The sequence below is a fragment of the Prunus avium genome, chromosome 6 (assembly GCF_965620075.1).
Source record: "Prunus avium chromosome 6, drPruAviu1.hap1.1, whole genome shotgun sequence".
Taxonomy (NCBI): domain Eukaryota; kingdom Viridiplantae; phylum Streptophyta; class Magnoliopsida; order Rosales; family Rosaceae; genus Prunus; species Prunus avium.
In genome coordinates, this window is record NC_142289.1 from 35,851,516 (window position 1) to 35,871,624 (window position 20,109).

A 20,109-nucleotide genomic window follows, 5' to 3' on the forward strand; every position below is an offset into this window, starting at 1 on the left:
GATCAAACTAAAAGTTATATTCTGAAGTTGCATTAAACTAATAATTGACATGATATTGATGTTTGTATTTACATTCCAAGAGTAGCTCAGTGGCCAACAATCAAGTGCTTTTCTCAAGATATCTTCTAAACATTGGGATACTTCGAATAATGAGATAATTATAAGGAAACAACACACTGGTGTCAACACTTATCTATCAGTTTAATTATGTATCATCCGATTTCGAAATGAATGTTTATCTTATATTCAAATGATCCATCCACAATTATGATAAATAAATAAAAAAATATCCATCACAATAGATCAATAGGGTGTTTTTCTAGTAAGAATTTTTGTTAAGAGTTCTAATCTCGGTCATTTATTAAAAATCTTTGTAAAGTCAAATAAATCTGATGACTAAAATAAAAAATCCATAACATAAACTCAATAATGAAACGAAAATGAATAATATTTAAGTGGCACAAACTTGGTTGATAAAGAAACAACCGGCCACGTGGCAAAAATTGGTCACTCTCTAAGTACCACCGCAAGATCCTGACCGTAGAAAACGGAATCTGAGGCGTAGAGTTCAAATAGTGAAATAAGGGTTTAATATGTTCCAACGGTCGAATTGGATTCACTCCATTAGTCCATTTTAATAAGATACGCCTGTCCAGAGAGATGAGGCAGAGAAGAAAGATTGGATCAGAAATCCCAGAAACCCTAATCGCGGAGGAGAAAGAATCAGAAGAAGGACGATTCTTTGCCTGCTATCTGTTGACCTCTCGCAGCCCCCGCTACAAAGGCCACACCTATATTGGGTACCTTCCATCTTCCCCCAATTCTTTTTTTTTCCTTTTCAAATTCTTAATCTGTTCAGAATAATCAGATCAATCTTGATTTAAACATTTTCGATCTGAACTTCTTTAAAGTTTGAGACTTTCTTTTAGAGCTTGGATTAATAAGAGAACCCATTTTAACTCTGTCTTGTTGTGTGCTTATTTGGGCGATGCTGATACAGATTCACAGTGAACCCACGGCGTCGTATAAGACAGCACAATGGTGAAATAGCTCAAGGTGCTTGGAGAACGAAGCGGAAGCGTCCATGGGAGATGGTCTTGTGCATCTATGGTTTCCCAACTAATGTTTCTGCTCTCCAGGTCTCTTCATTTCTTTCTTTTCTGTCTCTTTACAATTACTTGTCTACGCATTGCTCTGTATGATCTATCTATGTTTTTAATTTGCTTGATTGTGACCAAATTAGATACAAATTTCTTGAGAATCATGTGTCATTTGAGGATATTTCCAGCTTGGTTGGGACCCATCTTGAGTTGGCAACTTGGCACCAATTCTAGGATCAATTTGGACCTGGTTAAAATTTGATTAATTGGGATTGAAGGTTTTTATTATTATTTTAGGATTGATATTAATTGGAAATTTGGGACCTTCTTTCTAATATTCCCTTTGGAACTTTGCAGTTTGAATGGGCCTGGCAGAACCCAACTGTATCAAAGGCAGTTAGGCAGGCTGCTGCAAGCTTTAAATCCCTGGGAGGGCTTGTCAGCAAGATCAAACTTGCATACACCATGCTCACCCTCCCTCCTTGGCAGAGGTATCATCTTATTATCTTCCTTGTGAGTTGTGAATGGATGAATATATATACATATGCTTTGTTGTTATTTATGGAAAGTGATATTGTTTGTATGTATCATCAGCTTGAACATCACTGTAAACTTCTTTTCAACCCAGTACACCAAACATTCTGCTGGTTGTCTACGCCTGCCAGAACAGATGAAGGTCAAAGTCTGCTCCATGGATGAGCTTCCTTCCTGTACCAAAATGTCTGATGGCCTTTTTGAAAATGAAGATGAGTGGTGTAATGAAAGGGAATTTGATGAACATACGAATACCAGTACACTACACGAAGAAACAATGTCGGACCACATGGCTCATAATTCAACAGATGATCAGCAGAATGATAGTGGCAAAAGAATTAATGAAGTATGCAGTAAAGAAGTAGGAGAAGATGGGTGGTATAATGGAAGAGAATGTGATGAAGCTATGAATGATGGTACATTACAGGAAGAAACATTATCAGATCTTATAGTTCAAAGATCAGCAGATGATCAGCAGGACAATACTGGCAAGACAATTAACAAAGCATATCGATGCAGTCAAGAAGTAGGAGAGGATTGTACAGAGCAATTTGGTTTTATCGCATCGCCAGTGAGAATGCCATCTTCAAATGTCACTACCTCATTTGACACAGAAGCAACTAAAGATATAGGATCTGCTGATGCCATTTGTGTTAAATTGGGCCGACCTGCAATGGAACAATTGGAACAATTGACGACTATAGTTGCAGACGATGATCGGTCGCCCAGCAGAAGCTATCTCCGGCCTTGTGGAGCTGAGGTAATAGATTTGACAACCCCGGCTCCCCTATGCAGAAGCCATTTATGTGGCAAGAAGAGTAGAGTTGCTTCTGTTTATCCTCAGATTATTGACTTGACTAAGTCTCCCAATTTCATCCAACTATAGAATGTTGGACTTGGACATGTATACTACAACAATCAAACAAGTTTATATATGTTTGATGATTTTAAGATTTGGTCTAATAATTTAGAGGAATTTATTGTCATCTTTGCCTGATGGCACATTGTAATCACAATAGTAATAGCTTTCTAATTCAAGTCTTACAGTTCGAATGAAATAAAAGATCTTTTTCACTCACTTGCTACATTTCATTCTGTTATTGTATATCACATTTCATCTGGTCTATGAATTATATATGAGACTGGAAGATGTGCTGTGTTGCTAATTCTTTGTTGACATACTGGTGTTTATGTTATAAAAAATATATTTTTTCTCTTTCCGTAAAGTCATATACAAAAACCTTTATGTTATAAATAACATATAAAATTGAAAAGCTATTAAAGTGCAATGAAACTGAAGAAAAACAAATTGATAGGTAAGTAAAAGCAAAATAAATTATAAGTAAGAAGGTGAGCTTGGTACGGTGAAGCACGTCAAAGACGATGTCCTAAAACCTTTGTAGCCTCCCTACATGCAGGTATTGATGGTCTACAAGACTCCAAGATACGACCCTTTGTACAAAAACTCAAGATCCGCTATGAGCACGTTCATAGACAGATATAGGTATCCAAGTCACAGAACCATTGCCCAAAATAATAATATAACTAGAGAAAGTATAAAAAGTAGAAGAGGAGAGAATCATATTGTGGTGGTGATTGTGATATGTGATATTCTGATGGTGTATTGTGGTTGTTCAAATGTGAAGGAGGAGTGGCCTTTTATAGGCATCCAATAACATGTAACCTTCACCACATTAAACTAGAAAATTAAGGCATTCAATATAGAAATAAAACCTGAAAATTAAATATTTATAACCCGCACAATAAATAAAATAAAACAATCAAACTAATTAAATAAATCAAAACGGTTAAATTTTAAAACCTTTTTTAAATGAGTTTTTCTATTTGAATCTCGTACTTCTCTTTACCCACCGTACTTCTATTTAAACCTTTTTAATTAGACCGATTTTAAGTTACAACTAGCTAGCAAGAACCTTTTTTTTCTTCTGTCCAAACATTTAAAAAGTTATCAAGTATAATTCAAGAGAATAGCTCTAATATTTGGTCAAATTAACAAATTAAGAGTAAATTTATTGGACAAATAGAATCAGTTCATTGATATGAATCACTTTATAACTCAAAAGGTAAACAATCAAAGAAATTAAAGCCGATCAAAATCGTGGTACAAGTATATTCAATTCTCAGTTCTCTGCATTGCATACAGTGAAAATTAGACAACTACAACTATCACTTGTGGAATTAATGTCTTATATACCAGCTATGAGCTCATCCATTAACGATTGGGATTCAGTTACACTAGCTGCTGTCTGCTAATGATTGGTTGCCCGCATCCTCAATGTTACTTGGGTTACAAACTTTCACTACTTGGGTTTCACCAATTTCGAAGATAGTCGGATCAACATCGTCATAGAACACAAGATCAACACCAATTAGACAGTCAACTAATGATTGGTTGCCTACATTCTCCAAGTTACCTGGGTTGCAAGCTTCCTCTTCTTGGGTTTCACTGAGTAGTTGTTCAACGGTGAAGATAGTATTATCCTCAAAGAATGTTGGATAACTCGGGTCAACATCATAAGAGCGCACAAGATCAACACCGGTTAGACTAGAATAAAATCCTTGTTGTACATGTGATGATGATTCTGTTGATCCCATTTGATGATCCTTTTTCATATTTTTGTTTGTGCTCCTCGTCTTTTGTACTTGATCTTGTGATGGACGCTTTAAATTTGTTTCCTTGATTTCGGCCCTATCATTCTTCCTCATCCGACAAATGACGAAATCAAAATCATAACTACAATCAGTGTAGTCATTCTTGGGACCATCAAAAAGACTATATTCATCTAGTAGCCACCTTGTGTGGTCCTCGAAACCTTGATTCTTGTAGCAAAAATTTCTCTTTCGGCCAATGGGGTTAACGTTAGGGTTTCAATTCAACCAATTTGGAGGATTCTATTTCACTCCAAGTACCGCCTTGGCCAACCCTACGATCCATGTGCTTTGGGGTTAACCTCTTGAGCTCAAAGATGAAATATACAAGTCTTGATCAACAAGTTGAGGCCCTCCGTACTCCTTCCAAATCTCGGACAACTCTAACTTAGGCATGGAAGACGTTGTGGTATGGTGGCATTAACGGCTTTCTCTCTACCAAAAACTTGTAGAGAAAGAAACCCACAAGCTTTTGGTCAGTGGGGTGAAAATGGAACCTAACGGCACGTTCTCATGTGCCATTTGCTTATTGCTAATTAACTAACAAAAGAGAAGAGGGTTTCTAAGTTTCTCTCTGTGTTGTTGCTTAAGTTTTGGTGCGGACAAAGAGCAAATGTTCTCACCATTATTTATAAGCAGTGAGTAATAGTAGGGTTTCTAAGTTTCTTCGGTGAGAAGGGAATAGAAATCCATATGAAATGTGGAAACTCATGTTTTTGTTTGTTTCCTTATTCGAAAGAAAATTGGAAAGTCAGTTTTTTGAAAGAAATTTTGAGATCCAACGGCAGTGGTAAGTAAGTAGTGTTTGTGAACTTCTAACTTTGAGATCCAACGGCTTATTGTGCGAGAGTTAATATGGGAGAGAGAGATCGTGTCTGAATAGTTAGTGATGCTGCTTCAATTTTTTTTTTTTTTTTTGTCGCATCATTTTTGTTTAATGTTGTTGTTGTACTCGTATACATTTTAAGTGAAATAATATTGTGTTTGTAGAATTTTATTTTATTTTTATATATTTTAAAATGTTCAAAAAATAAATCACAAAGGTACGAGTAAAAATTAACTTTTTTTAAAAAAAAACCACAACAAAAAGTTAGAGTTAAATCATTCTTAAGCAATTTAATAAAGTTGAAAACTCAAATTTTGAGTGAGAAAATTTGGGGAAAAAACTATTTCATGAGGTAGGATTTGAGATCATCTTAAAGTTAAATGCTTACGATCCATAATCTCTGTTTCATCATCATTACATTTATCTAATGCCATAATTATCTGATGTTTCTTCATTATTATTGCAAAACTCCTTTGATGTCAAAGTTAATTATGATTTTTTTCTTGACAAGTTGAAGAACATGAGCAACTAATCTTGTTAGCATATACAGATTAGACCACTTAGATAAGGCAGTGTGGCAGTCCCTTTCACCAGAGTTAGATCCTCCCTTTTGTACTTTAGAGTAGTTTAGATTTGTTTAAAAAATTAATATTTTTAAGGAAATTCACCAAATCTATAATCATGTCTATGTTATAACTCTTATAAAATTAGTTGACTCTTGATGTACTAATAGTAGAGAAAAAGAGAATTGTTATTAACACTGCATAATCTCCCATAAATTTAAATAAATAAAAAAAGTTGACTAGTAATAATACACATAAGGAAACATATTCATAGAAATCCTTCTGTGGTGATATCCTTGTGCAACTATAATATTGGGACTTTTCTTTCTCTGTTTTTTTTTTTTTTAATAAAAGACAGTTGAACTTGAGATTAAATAGAATTTTTTTCAAAAAAAGGAAATGTTCCCATTCTCTCATGCTCTCATCTCTGTAGTAACAATCCAAAGGAGAGAAAGAAGGAAAGATCATTTGCTCATATCTTTTTGTCCTGGTTTGGTTGAGGAACACATCCCAGTACTATAAAAAGAGAAAACCACAAGGGAATTTAAATACACCAACACATTGGGCCCCTGTAAGATCCAAGCCCCATGTTGCAAACTTCAAAAAATCATAAAGGTTTGCAGCCTGCAACAAAGATCGCAATTTCTTTAATTGAAAAGCAAAAACCTACGGCCCGTTTTGTGCTAGAGTATAGAAGAAAAGGAGGAGAATGGAAGTGAGAATGAGAGTGGAAATGGAATTGAGAGGGAAGATGAGAGGAGAGGATGAGAAGGAGGAGTAACAAAAGTGGAAACAAAAACAAAAAACAGAAATCTATTTCAAATTGTTTTCACTTTCAAGATTTTGTTTTCACTTTTGTTACTCCTACCTCTCATCCTCTCTCTCAATCTCATCCTCACTTCCATTCTCACTCTCATTTTCCTCTATACTCTAGCACAAAAAATGAAAACTAAAAACTAAAATTGAAATGGTTGTCAAACGGGCCCTAAACTAATTAACCATAGATCTTAGTAAGTGATGCTCATGTAAACCACACACTGCATAATAGTTCTCAATAAAATGAAATAATCTAAGAATGAGATAAAAATGATTGCAGAGATCATAACCAGGGATTTAACTGCTTCATGTCTTGTTGATTCTGTGCCCCTGTTACGTTGTGGCATCATTTGGTGTTGAGAATTTTGAAAGTTGTTTGAATACCAGTTCTTCTATAATCCTCAATCAATCCAGAAATATTACAATCAAAGCCGCAACCAAAGCATGATGGACAGATCCGGGAAATATAGTCAATCGAAACTTTCCCCTCTTTGGAAAAAGCTGGTGCAATTTGTACATCAGACTAGTCTGCAACAAGACATAACAAAAGAAATAAGACTATATCACATAACCAAGAAATAACACCTTACACAAATTTCTAAGAACAAAACGATTCATGAAAGAAATATCTAAAGATCTGTGTTATTGGACTGCTAGATTCACCACTTTGCAAGTTCAAAAGCCGTAATATCTAGTAACTTTGAATGTGCATGCTTAAACAAGACACTTCATGAACATGTTACCACAACACTCTTCTATGATAATCGAGTACCAAAGAGCTTGCTTAAATCTTTATACACGGGATCTGAGAACTTGTTAATTCATATCACCCATGGTGAGTAATTTGTTAACTTCAACCTGATTACAATAACTATGCAAAGGGCTCCATTTAGGTTCAAGAAAGATGCTGATCCAAGGATACTACATTGATCCCATAATTCAATTTTCCCAAATAATAGACCAGAGCAATGATATATTAACTGGGTTGCAAAAGCCATCTCCAAAGACAATAGTTGTGCTGATGAACTTTCATGCAACAGTCTTCAAAGACCCATTGTTGGTTAGAATCCTAAAAGGTGTACCAAGTTTGAAGTACAAATTCCCTTCACCCAATAATCATATGCAAGAGCAACTCATACAACTCTTTCACTTGAATGAACTAGCAGTCATTTTTCAAATGTGTATCCCTCTCTCATAAAGCAATCATACCTGAGCAACTATGTCATTGCCTGTGTAGATTGTGCAAGATCTTTGGTAAGGGAAGCCTTTCACTTTGAAATCACAGGTTGAATCTGCTGAATTCTCACCAACAAGAAAAACCTCCAACTCAGTTCTGGTAAGTTTACTTTTCGTCCTCTTCACTCTGAACACCAAGTCCTTCTCCCCAGCATCACCACCCTTATATCCTTGCCAACATCCCTTCTCAACTCCCCAAAAAGAAAAAATTAGTACCCAAAAGTAAAAAACAAAAGAACAAGAAAAGCTTTAAGGAAAACATTCTCAGGAAACAAACAGAGGCCAGAGGGGAGACTCACATCGTTACGGCACAAAGCAAACAGAGGATTTCCGGCGGCGTCAAGCAACACACGCTTATTAGATGAAGACGTCAGAGATTGACGAGTGACCTTGTAAACGGTGTTACCAGAAGAATCAACGAAACCCAATTCACCACGTGGCAAGCCAGGATGTTTCTTGGACACAAAAAGATCGACCGGGATTTGTGAATTCGTGCAGGAAACAGGAACTGATGTTTCCATTAAGTCAGTCATGTTGTTGAGACCAATTTACAGAAGCAAGGAATTCATTTGAATCCCAGAGCATGATAAACCAAAACTTTGAGAGCAAAAGAGAGATAATTTGGTGTTGAGACAATTGGGTTTTAGAATTTGGCGTGGAAACAAATGGGTTTTGGTCTGACAGGTGGAAAAAATCAGAGCCTGGTTCTTCAGCCGGCTTTATTACAAAAGAGAAAGCCGGTGACTTGGAACTGAATTTTCCAGCTCGACTTGGTCCCAATTGGAAGATGAGACCTTAGATGTTGGAATAAATTTAAAGCGTATAGCCGAGCGTATAGCCGGTCGGCTATACGCGGCTATACTATTAAAATATTCAGAGTTTAGCCGATCGGCTATACGGTTTATAGATATTTTTAAACATGCTTATGTATTTAAAGTGTATAGCCGCGCGGCTATACTCTTTAAATAGGAATTTTTAAACATTCGAATATATTTAAAGAGTATAGCCGATCGGCTATACTCTTTAAATAGATATTTTTAAACGTGTATATATATATTTAAAGAGTATAGCCGAGCGGCTATACGCTTTAACTATATTTTTTTTAAACATTCGAATATATTTAAAGCGTATAGCCGCGCAGCTATACTCTTTAAATAGATATTTTTAACATTCGTATATATTAAAACGTATAGCCAGGCGGCTATACGATTTAAATATATATTTTTAAACATTCGTATATATTTAAATAGTATAACCGAAACATTCGGATATATTTAAAGCGTATCGCCGCGCGGCTATACTATTCAAATAGATATTTTTAACATTTGTATATATTAAAACAATATAGCCACACGGCTATACGCTTTAAATAGATTTTTAAAACTATTTAAAGTGTATAGCCGCACGGCTATGCACTTTATATATATATTTTCAAACATCCGTATAAATTTAAATTGTATAGCCGCGCGGCTATACTCTTTAAATATATATTTTTAAACATTCGTACACATTTAAAGAGTATAGCCGCCCGGCTATACGCTTTAAATAGGTATTTTTAAATATTCATATAGATATACAGTCCCGATCTCTTGGACCACAGGAGTTCAAGAGATTGTGGTCACCCACCGTTGGATATAAATCCAATGGTTCAAAAAAGTTTCTTAAAAGGAGTGCAAGAGTGAGTGAACCGTTGAATTTACATCCAGTGGTGAGTGACCACAAATCTTTTGGACCCCTGTAGTCCAAGAGATTGGGACTGTATATATATATTCGTATACTATATACTCTTTAAATATTCCTATATTTAAAAAGTATAGCCGTGCGGCGGTATTATTTAAAAATTCAAAAGTTATATTTTTAAGAATTTTTGCGTTGTGCTATACTATGTAAATCCTCTGCTTCATCAAGCCACCCAATTACAAAAGCTTTCAAATCCTAGAAGAAAATTAGAAAGAGAAAGGAAACCCAAGAAAACTATACACCATGTTAAAAGGAATAAACACCACCACCACCCATCTTAATCTGCTATAAACACAACTTCTTCACTCCTACCACCATCACTAACATTATTAATAATAATAGAGGGAAATAATATACACTCGAAATAGCCATACCTAAAATAAGTTTGCTATTCAATTTACTACTAAACTGGAATGACATCATTCTTTGATCCATCATCGCATCTCAAAACAATACCCTCAAGGCTAGCTGGAAAGATACATTTGGCCCACTGACATCCTGTCGTGATCGGCAAAAGGGGAGGAACGATCATCATCACATTGTCATTTCTCTGGACAACTCCCATTACACTAACTGTGCTTCCTTCGTCGTCATTATCATCTTTGTTGTGCTTAACTGACCCGAGCAGAGTTGGAGGATGCTGCTGAGTTGTTTTTGTTTTATTGTAGTTACTGTTGTTGGTGGTGCTGGTGATGGCTAACGGTGTGGATGAGGAAGATGGGTCTTTGGACCCAGGAGAAGAAGGACATGGAGATTTGGAATTAGGGCTGGGAATCAGTGAGAGAGAGGAAATTCAAAATTGAAGTTTCATCTTAGATAGAGAAGAGAAGAAGAAAGCAAAATTTTGAGAGAGGGCAGAGACCAATTTCACACGACAAAAGATTGGGATTCTTAGAGCCAACAAAGGTTAGACCTTTTGTGTTCCTACACGTGCCTCTTGTTGCATAAATAAACACAAGCCTGCATACCAATATTTGGGTTTTTGAAGTTTCCCAACCTAAGGGGACCTTGTCTTGCCATTGCTTGGTTTGTAACTTGTAAAGTTCGAAACTTTGACAACAAAACAAACCATTATGGATGCATTCTGTTTTCAAATTTGACCTCTCTCACCAATAATCTTCAAATGGTTCACAATGATCATAGAAAGGGGGAGACACGCATGTGAGAGTCAACCTCTAATTTGACCTCTCTCACCAATGATTTTCACAAGAGCATAGTCCATCTTTGAAATGATGAAATCGGTTTGAGTCCCTTGCAACAATCTCCCTCCCTTCAATCTTTGAAATTAGACCAGTTACCACATGACAGTCCACACACATTCTCAGATTCTTAACTATAACAATACGGGTACCGGGAGGTGTGCTGATTAGGCCAAGACCAATTGCCAGTTTCTCACTGTGACCAAGAACTATCTCCTCCTTTCTTTGTTCATCCACATTCTGCATGACCATGCTTGTGTCCGGCACATACCCATTAGATTTCAACTTTTTAAATAGATGTTGTAAATAGTTGTAGATCTCTTTGCTTAGGGGATGGGATCTGTCTCCGGATTGAAAGCTGTGAACTGTTTTGTTAATCTCAATCCAGGTACATGCCTTCTCTTTTCTTATTCCTCTATCTAGCATCAATCTTCTCACTTTTGCCACACCTTGCAAGTCCCCAGCAAGCCCATAGAAGTTGGATAGTAACATATAGGCCCCTGCTTCTTCAGGTGCTGATTCAAGTAATTTCTTCCCAACACTCCTTGCTAGCTCCAAATTCTTGTGGGTGCAGCATGAGCTTAAAAATGCTGTGAGAAGCCTTGTGTCCGGCTTTACAGGCATCCTCTCTATGAACTTATAGGCCTCACTGAAACAATTCGATCGCGCTAGGAGATCCACCATGCATGTATAATGCTCCATCATGGGTGCGATTGAGTACTTATGCACCATGGTGTTGAAAACCCTCCATCCTTCTTGTACTAATCCAGCATGACTACAGGCATACAAGGCACCCAAGAATGTGATTTTGTTTGGTGCAACACCTTCCACTTCCATTGTGTCAAATGCCTCCAAAGCTTCTAAGCCCCGGCCTTGTTTTCCATAACCCGTGATCAAAGCAGTCCATGAAATTACATTTTTTAAAGGCATGTTTTTGAAACATAAGCAGGCATCTTCCATGCATCCACATTTAGCATACATGTCAATAATAGCATTTCCAACTGGTAAATACCCCAACTCAAATCCATACTTAATCACCAAACCATGACATTGTTTACCATTACTCAATGCTGCAAGATCGGAGCAGATTGAAAGAACACTAACCATGGTCATAACATCAACTTCAGCTCCCTCCAATCTCATTTTCTCAAAGAAAACCAATCCTGTTCTTCCTTCAGAGTTATGACCGAGACCTGAAATCAACGAATTCCAAGACCCGACGTCTCTTCTTGACATGTTACTAAACAATTCAATTGCTTCCAGTGTTAAGTGAGACCAACACAACCCAGAAATCATGCTGTTGGTGGCAATGACATCTCTTTGAGGCATTTCATCAAATACAAGCCGAGCTTCTGTGATATTGTTGCATTTAGAGTACATGTCAAGAAGGGACGTCATTAGAATCATGTCTCTATTGAACCCATGTTTGATCGCCATGCAATGAAATTGCTTGCCTTCTTTAATGGCAGCAACTCTTCCACAAGCTCGCACAATTGCTGAGAGAAGAAACTCTGTGATTTTGAACCCATTTTTCAGGACTTGATGAAACAAAACTATTGCTTGACGACTTTGCCCCTGGTGTATGAGATTAGTGATTGTCTTGGCATTTGATAAAGTTCTATGCATCATTTTACTCAAGGTTATTTTGGGAATTGAGTGGAATAGATTACAGTCAAACCATGGCAACCTTCATTTGATATTTTGAATGGATTCTTCATTCTGGCTCTAAACATGATAATTTTACTTATGTAACCCATACCCACCTATCAAAATCCATAATATCCATTTTACCCTTTTTATTATTTACTTGACTTTTTTATTTTATTATCAAATCATTATTTACTGAAATGAAAACTTATTTATTTTTCTCCTCTTATCATTAAATATTCAAATAAATCCAAAATTGTCCTCATTTAAGATCAAGAAGCTAGTCAAATTATATAGGGGACTGATTTTCCCACTCTATTTTTATCCACTTATACTCCATTTTTCTAAACAAAAATAAGTGTATGTGGATAAAAGGGGAGTGGGAAAATCATTTACCATTCTATATGCTCTATGTTGATTCAATTATTCAGATTACATGCTAAGTCCAAATGTCCAATACAAGGGGTTCTAACAACCTTCTACATAGTTTGTGAAAATGTCAACGTGCTCTCATTTAAGATAAATGAAAAGAATTCCATCTGCCATCTAGTAGCGTTTTTAACAGATTATTTAATGGACCTTACAATGGAGGTAATGTGAGTTATTTTAACTTCCTAGGGACGATGTGAGATTTGACCATACTTTCAAGGGCACTAGTGTAATTAAGCCTATAAATAATGACCAATGGGGATGTTAGTTGGACTCGCCCAGACTTTTGGTGTGCTCCCAAGTGGCCTGAGGTTTCAACCCCCGTGGTATTCGTGTGTGTGAGTTTCCCCCTCCCCTTCTTAACTTTGGCTATAAAAAAAAATTCTAGATTATAAATAATGCAAATTCTTGTTCTTAAAAAAAAAATTAATTATCGTCCATGAAGCATCATTCTGCTCTTGGAGACCCAATTCCACTATATTCATGCATTGAGCTTAGCCTGAATAAATTCATGAACATCTTGAAAATGTCCGTCTATGTAACCTTTATAATTCTTTGTAGATTCTCTCCTTTTTTAGGTCAGAAATTTCTTCGTAGATTTACTTTCACATATAAGATGGCAGAATTGCTATGAAAACTGATAAGATATGCAAAAAGCTACGTATTTTGGTAATAATTTATAAAATTTATTTACCAAACGTATGAATGAGAATAATTAATTACTCAAGCCTTTTCATTCGTTTAGGACCAACTAGGAAAATCCTTTTCAAAAAGGACCCCAAAAAAAAAAAAACCTATAAAATCATCTTGTCTTCTTTCTTGATCTGTTCCATGTCTGCTATAACTAGGTTTCTTCTTCTTCTTCCTTGATGTGTTCCCTGTTAAAGTAGAACTCAACTAAGAAAAGTCGATTTTCGATAATTTTTTTTTTCCATATAATGGAATTGAAAATATATATATATGAGAAAAACAATAGAAATCAAATATATTACCTCAAGTCCACATGAGTATACAGCTCAATCAAGAAAGTATATAATTGCAACAACAGTTTCGGGAAGAAGGAGCTAAGCTTTTCTTCCATTTCATTTTGTGTCTGCAATAATTCCAATATAATATTAGTAATAATAATAAACTTCTATAATTAATCAAAAATAAGAAAAAATAAAGAGATAATTTGTATAAATATATACCAGATATTCTTGATTGAACAAATGATCATTAACGTCGAGACAGGCATTGCTTGAGAATTCAAGTGCACCCCACACATTGTCCTCATATTCTCTTTCAGTCAAGACACCATGAAAACCCTCCAAGCCACCCACAGCTCCTTTGATATCAACTTTCTCATTCCATCGGATAGTGAACAAGTCTTTGATGTTTTTGTTTTCAGCACATTGAACATACTGGAGATGCTTTAGACCATCAATGTAATAGTGAAACCTCTCCGTCGGTGACCGGAGGAGGGGATGGTAAATTATTTGTTCGAATCGGTACCTTAACATAAAAAAAGAAAATGTTTGGAATGAAAAACAGTATAATCGAAAGAAAAAAAACAATAAATAAATAAATCGGCAAAGTTCTTACCACTCCCTTTCGCAACGGATCATGTTAAAAAAGTGAGATAGCTCTACTGTTCTTCTATGATTTTTCCCCAGTATTGCTTCCATTAAAAGTACAAATTCTTGCCTATAACTTCTCAAAACAGTTTCAGGATTAGCAGCAATTGGGATATTGGCTTCATAGTTTTCATCGATTTGTATGTTGTCAACATCCAAAGGGCCACGCATTATACCCTTCAACTCCAGTCGGACAATGGACTTAATAATAGACCTTCAAAAATTAAATTAAAATCTGAATAAAGAAATCTTTTATAATAAAAAATTATATTGTAGTTTGAAAAAACAAGCGTAGACTAAAAATATTACCGAATTATTTTTTGATACACATCTTGAACACGATTATTCTGCCATGGATCTGTCTTCCCCAACATCTGACTTAAGGTGCAAGGAGCAAATTCGTTTGGTGCCATGTTTTCTTGGTAAAGACCTGATCACAGCAATGTCACAAAATAATAGTTCAATTCAATATTTATTGAACAAGAAGAGACCAATTATAAAAAATAAAAAAACATCCTTTTTGGTCCTAAAAGGACACAAAAAGACATATTTCAATCTCAAATAACATCTAAGTTTTAGTATATTATATTATTTTGGTATAAAAGTTTCAAATAATTCAAACTAGGTTTCTTTATAATCTAAACTACAAGGGGAGGGGGATTCTCACACGCACACCACGGCGCCATTTGGGTTCGACCGGAGACCACTAGCATGCAAATCAATGCCTTTTTCCACTAGATTACACCCAATTGGCTTCAAACTAGGGTTTTAAGCCGACAAGCGCAACATCAAAATATATTGGAAGACAAATTGATTTATAAAAGAGTGAGAGAGCGCAAGTTCTCGAAAGCACTAATAATTTTCTGGATGAACCAAAGAATTTATTAGAACGTACAGAAAAGAGGAAGACCTTAAAACTACAAGGCAAGGAGCCCAAGTCAAAAAAACAACAACGTCAAAGAAAGAGACCAATTCAATCACACAAAATACAAGAGGCTAGAACGAAAATTCAACAAGCACAAAAAATATTTTGTTAAAAAACCCCAAAAAAACATCAAGAAAGAACTACCAAGAAGAGTTATAAGAGGCAAGAGTGCAAGAGAGGAAAGTTACCAGTGAGAAATTCCATACCTTTTGATCAGAGAAGAATTGAAGTGGAGAGGAAAGAGATCTTAGGGATAATTGAAACGAGAGGTAAAAAGTGTTGAGTAATATATATATATATAGGATGGAAATTGAAAACACAAGTTACACAGCACACGACTTTCCCTATGCTTGTCGAACAAGGATTCCTAGTTTTGCTCTCCTCATCACATAAAGAAAGTGTTGCTAAAATAAATAAATGAAGGGATTTGCTTCTTTTTGTTTGTATTCTTTATATTTTTGGAATTTTTTTCATTAAGACGCCTTGTTCACCAAGAAGTAAAATATTAAATGGGTAAGGCATTAGGATTAGCCCAAAAAAGTCTTGGAGGATAAGAACTTACCAGTCTTTAAATAGGTAAGTTTTTTATCCTTGAAGGAGTGGTGAAGTAATGAAATAAGATTAGGATAGATCAAGAGTTCAATTCCCTTTTAAATCGGTGAACTTTCATTAAATTTTCTCATGTTATACTCTCGACCCACCCCTAAAACAAGCACATAAATCCGTCACTTCCTCAATGGACAAAACAATTGAAAATTTTGCAATATAATGACAGAAAAAATTATTTCTACTGCCCTGCTATTGGATCCATCCAGGATGTTAAAAGCACAAGGATGTACAAGAAGTTCATATTCACATATCCAAGCAACCACTAATTCATCATTGACTTTTACAACGATTTACTTGTTCAGGAGCAAAAACTACAAAGATGAAAGCAGATACAGAAAAGCCAAAGTTCACCTATAAGACCATCTCCGATCTTCGCCATCATCACTTTGATCAACATCATAATCAAAGTCATCACCATGATCATTCTCATCATACATATCATCTTCTAAAAAGTCATTGTCTTCTAAACCCTTCGGTTCTGAAGATTTTTCACTGGAACTCTCATTTTCTTCTGATTCATCATCGGAGGTGTCACTCTCTGATTCCTCTTCAGATATCTCTTCCGGATAATCATTGAGCGGGTTGTTTTCAGCTGAAAACCACCAAAATCGGTCAGAACTTGAATAAAGAGAACTTTTTTAAATAGCATATATGAAAGATTATTTATGATCACCATTAGAATCATCAGTATCATATTCTGATTCATCAGGCCCGTCACATAAATCCTCGTCATCAACTTGTACCCTGAATCAAGGTTATTAGTTAGTTTCAGCAAGAAATAAGGTTGAAACTTAACAAATGTGGTACAAAGATACCTACAATGGAAATGACTTTGAAGAATCTTCAGCATCTATATCCATTTCCTCCTTCACAGCATACAAGTCATATACATACCCATCTTCGAATGCTACACAACACATAATAGGAACCCATCAAACAGTAGTTAAGAATATAATGAAAAAGCTGAAATTGATATATACATCTCCACAAGAAGCAACTGCAAGTGCAGACCCAGGACAATATGCTATTAAGAATCCGATTCTTCTACCTTTGCTCCAACTAACATCAAATATTAAGTGGATGATAGCACCCAAGGCCACTAATAATTCATTTACATGTAAAAAACAACCTTCTTTGGAGCTGTTAGCAGATAAATCTGATTCAATCTCCGAAGCAGCACTTGGAATGAACTCTCTCAGTAGAGGCAAGTAACTATTTAACATCCTCTGGTCCTCCAAAGATATCTCACTGCATTAAAAACATAGGGAGTATCATTTTCAACTAGTCTCTTGGAAATACACAAGGGCAAGAGCTCATGAGTAGAGAACTTACTCCTCCTGTTGCAACTCATTAGATATTTCCTCGACATCAACACGAATAACATCATAGAAATGACACATTTCATGTAATTTCTCATGTGATGTTTCTTTGTTTCCCTTTCTGCTCCTCCATATTTGTTCAAAACGTGCATTTTTCGCAACAACCTAACCGAAAGAACTCGAAATAAGACAGCTCCCAAGAAGAAATTACAGAACAACTTTCACCAAATACATATTATTTCTTCTTTCTTATTCTCAATGTATAAGGTTAGTAGTGGTACAACTGCCTCAGAATACCAATCTTAACTCCGAACAATGAATCAGAAAGTTGGGCAATCTAACATATAGAAAGATATCTAACTAGATGCATGTAACTTCAAGGGTAGGAAGATTTGAATTTATCCTAAATAATGGTTTAGAAATAGACAAAGCTTAGAATACTCCATGATTGTTAGCAGATGAATTAATAAAAAAAATTCATGGGAACTAGCATAGAATTTAGAGTTTCATGATCTCAATTTGAAACACATTATTAGCAACTCACTGCCTGACAATGATTATTATCACAAGCAAAATATTGAACTAAGAACATATGGACAATAAGCTAAGCAAAACAAAAAGAACACAGAGCATGAAAAAGTTTAATGCATCATTATCCTCCAAGAGATGAAAGAACAAATCATACTATTGGAGGCACATGAACAAGAGATAACAAATACTTTACTTGGTGGGTTAATTTATACAGATAACATATACTATGCCACATACCTCCTGTTTCTGTCTAGCTTTAGACAAAATCTGATCTTGTTTCTGCTGTTACAATGGTAATGAAAGTATAAGTTCATGTCATCTATGGCTCGTAAATAGAAGCGAAGTTGTAATAAAGTGCATAAGACCAGGAGGAGAAGGAGACGTGGAGCTTACATTCTCCTTTTTAAAAGTATGTTTGCGTTCTTCACTCCTTGTTTTATGATCACACACATCATCGGAATTTAGGTCCTAAAAGAAACAATGAGACAATTTCCCCAACTTCTTAGTAGTAGCGACATGAGAATCAAAGACAGCATCATACATGGTACTCCTGAACACATGCTTGTGTGAAACAGTACACAAAACAAGAATAGTTATAGAACAAAATCAACAGGGGACTGCCATACTCACCACGAACGATTTCACAACATCAACAGTGGTGTGAAAGCTGCTTACTGTCTCTACATGCTGCACGAAAACCTTCTTGGTCTTCAATTCCTCTGCTGCATTAAAAATACAAGAAATCAGCACTGTATATTCCTGGGGTTCTAAAACTTTCCATCTACTTACGAAATCTGCAAAAGTACAAATTCCTTCACTAGTTGAATGGAAACAACCATAAATGGAAAAACAAGAAGAAGAAGAAAAAAAGCAACAATGTAGATTGCTAATAAATAGAACCTTTGATATCACCAGCTAATCAGATTCTGCAGACCGAATCATAATCCATTAGCAATATAGTCTACTTATAACATCAAATTATCCAACTACTCATAATTCTTTGTTCACCACAACTAAAATTATTATTATTATTAAAGAGAGAAAACAAAAAATGCTGTGTTTGTACACACATATGCATAAAAGACACTGCTAGAGAAATAAGAGCACCATTTTTTACCCTTTGCAGCTGAATCAGACATCGAAAGGTTCTCGAAATCCAGTAACGGACGCTTCTGCGGCCTCTCATTGATTTTCAGCCCTACATTAAAAAAAAGTTGCAAAAATTATTCAGCAATTTCAGTTTTTTAGAAATTCAAGCAAATTTATTTTCTATTTCCCTACAGTTTCTCGGCAACCAAAATGGAAAGAAGAAAACTGGACACAAAGCGCTACTCACAGAAAGCATCAAGTGGAGACTGTAGTGCTTTGCGTTTAACCCTAACGATCACGGGCTTGTCTTCCGGAGACTTAGCCAAAGCTGAAGAGCTTTCGCCGACCACGGCCATATTGAGCTACAATTTGAATTAGGGTTTTGAGTGGAGGCAAGCAATTGACGACGAGCAGCGCACTGTGGATTCTGTAGAGGCTTTCGACCGGTGAGGGATTCTGCAGTTAAGGATCGAACCGAAAATGGACGGGACGGGGCGGGCTGTCAATGGGTCGGGTTGATGTAGGCTTAGGCCCACTAACATGGCCTTGGGCTAAGCAAAAACATTCTGGGTTGGGCGAGTTCAAGTTTTCTCATGTCCATACTATATTTTTAATTTATTTTTTTTGACAAATCGATATCCTAACAAGTCATGTAGGGGAAAATGGATCGAAATTGAGTGTAGAAGGATGGCCACACTATTTTGGCCAACTGACTTAACCCACATATGTTATTTTACTGGACTCAACAATTATCGTCCAGGTGAATAAGTGGAGATTGAATTCCACTAAATCAAATGGTGATTTGCCACAATTATCAAGTTAAAGAAAAAAGAAAATGGATGCATTCTATAATTTCTACTTGAATTAAGATTTGTAGTCTCCTATCTGCACTAGAGAGCCCATGAGGTTTTTCCCAATGGGCCAATGTTAAATGAACCTTGTATTGTCAAAGATGTATGCATGCAGGCTGTTGGATTGTTGCCATTGGAGATTAATTCCAGGTGACTAGTGTTTTAGCTTCTTTTTTATTGAGGGTTTGAGGGTTTTGTTGGTCTTATATTAATGAATATGTTAATTTTCTACACGCTATGAGCTCCAGTGAATAATAAATAGAACCTTTGATATCACCACCAGCACAGGGACGGACCCACAGTGGGGTCAATGGGGTCAAGCGACCCTATGGACTCCATGGAAATAAGCTTGAAGGTCCCTTTAAGCTGACTGTGCGACCCCATGGATGCCCTCCACTTGCTTGTTGTT

General features: G+C 35.9%; 4 protein-coding genes and 1 pseudogene across 9 annotated transcripts; 1 reads left to right on the top strand and 4 right to left on the bottom strand.

Moving 5' to 3' along the window:
- Positions 1 to 615: 615 nt before the first annotated feature.
- Positions 616 to 2,712, top strand: LOC110753890 (uncharacterized). Its single transcript, XM_021954874.2, has 4 exons — positions 616 to 800; positions 1,001 to 1,139; positions 1,458 to 1,591; positions 1,695 to 2,712. The coding sequence occupies exons 1-4, from the start codon at positions 661 to 663 to the stop codon at positions 2,518 to 2,520; spliced, it is 1,239 nt and encodes a 412-aa protein (XP_021810566.2). The 5' UTR covers positions 616 to 660; the 3' UTR covers positions 2,521 to 2,712.
- A 3,186-nt stretch (positions 2,713 to 5,898) lies between these two features.
- On the bottom strand, positions 5,899 to 8,549 carry LOC110753842 (LURP-one-like protein (DUF567)). Of its 4 annotated transcripts, none has more exons than XR_002526208.2 (4): positions 8,045 to 8,549; positions 7,719 to 7,931; positions 6,812 to 7,037; positions 5,899 to 6,317 (listed from the first exon to the last, which is right to left on the bottom strand). XR_002526208.2 is itself a non-coding variant. In XM_021954821.2 (3 exons), the coding sequence occupies exons 1-3, from the start codon at positions 8,276 to 8,278 to the stop codon at positions 6,915 to 6,917; spliced, it is 570 nt and encodes a 189-aa protein (XP_021810513.1). In that variant the 5' UTR covers positions 8,279 to 8,549; the 3' UTR covers positions 6,485 to 6,914. The 4 variants fall into 4 exon arrangements, 2 of the variants coding, with proteins under 2 accessions (XP_021810513.1, XP_021810514.1); XR_002526207.2 differs by having other exon boundaries at positions 6,800 to 7,037; XM_021954821.2 differs by lacking the exon at positions 5,899 to 6,317 and having other exon boundaries at positions 6,485 to 7,037.
- Positions 8,550 to 9,731: 1,182 nt separating this feature from the next.
- On the bottom strand, positions 9,732 to 12,389 carry LOC110748648 (pentatricopeptide repeat-containing protein ELI1, chloroplastic pseudogene; annotated as a pseudogene).
- A 1,104-nt stretch (positions 12,390 to 13,493) lies between these two features.
- On the bottom strand, positions 13,494 to 15,646 carry LOC110753918 (uncharacterized). Its single transcript, XM_088255708.1, has 6 exons — positions 15,508 to 15,646; positions 14,686 to 14,806; positions 14,345 to 14,590; positions 13,951 to 14,254; positions 13,753 to 13,853; positions 13,494 to 13,638 (listed from the first exon to the last, which is right to left on the bottom strand). Exons 2-6 carry the CDS (start codon positions 14,787 to 14,789, stop codon positions 13,605 to 13,607), a joined length of 789 nt encoding a protein of 262 aa, XP_088111834.1. The 5' UTR covers positions 14,790 to 14,806; positions 15,508 to 15,646; the 3' UTR covers positions 13,494 to 13,604.
- A 491-nt stretch (positions 15,647 to 16,137) lies between these two features.
- Positions 16,138 to 19,315, bottom strand: RDM4 (RNA-directed DNA methylation 4). 3 transcript variants are annotated; one of them, XM_021954808.2, is made up of 10 exons: positions 19,097 to 19,315; positions 18,878 to 18,958; positions 18,391 to 18,482; positions 18,154 to 18,228; positions 17,998 to 18,039; positions 17,243 to 17,394; positions 17,040 to 17,158; positions 16,730 to 16,817; positions 16,584 to 16,654; positions 16,138 to 16,502 (listed from the first exon to the last, which is right to left on the bottom strand). In XM_021954808.2, the coding sequence occupies exons 1-10, from the start codon at positions 19,203 to 19,205 to the stop codon at positions 16,258 to 16,260; spliced, it is 1,074 nt and encodes a 357-aa protein (XP_021810500.1). In that variant the 5' UTR covers positions 19,206 to 19,315; the 3' UTR covers positions 16,138 to 16,257. The 3 variants fall into 3 exon arrangements, with proteins under 3 accessions (XP_021810500.1, XP_021810499.1, XP_021810498.1); XM_021954807.2 differs by having other exon boundaries at positions 17,998 to 18,042; positions 18,391 to 18,479; positions 19,097 to 19,314; XM_021954806.2 differs by having other exon boundaries at positions 17,998 to 18,042; positions 19,097 to 19,313.
- Positions 19,316 to 20,109: the final 794 nt, after the last annotated feature.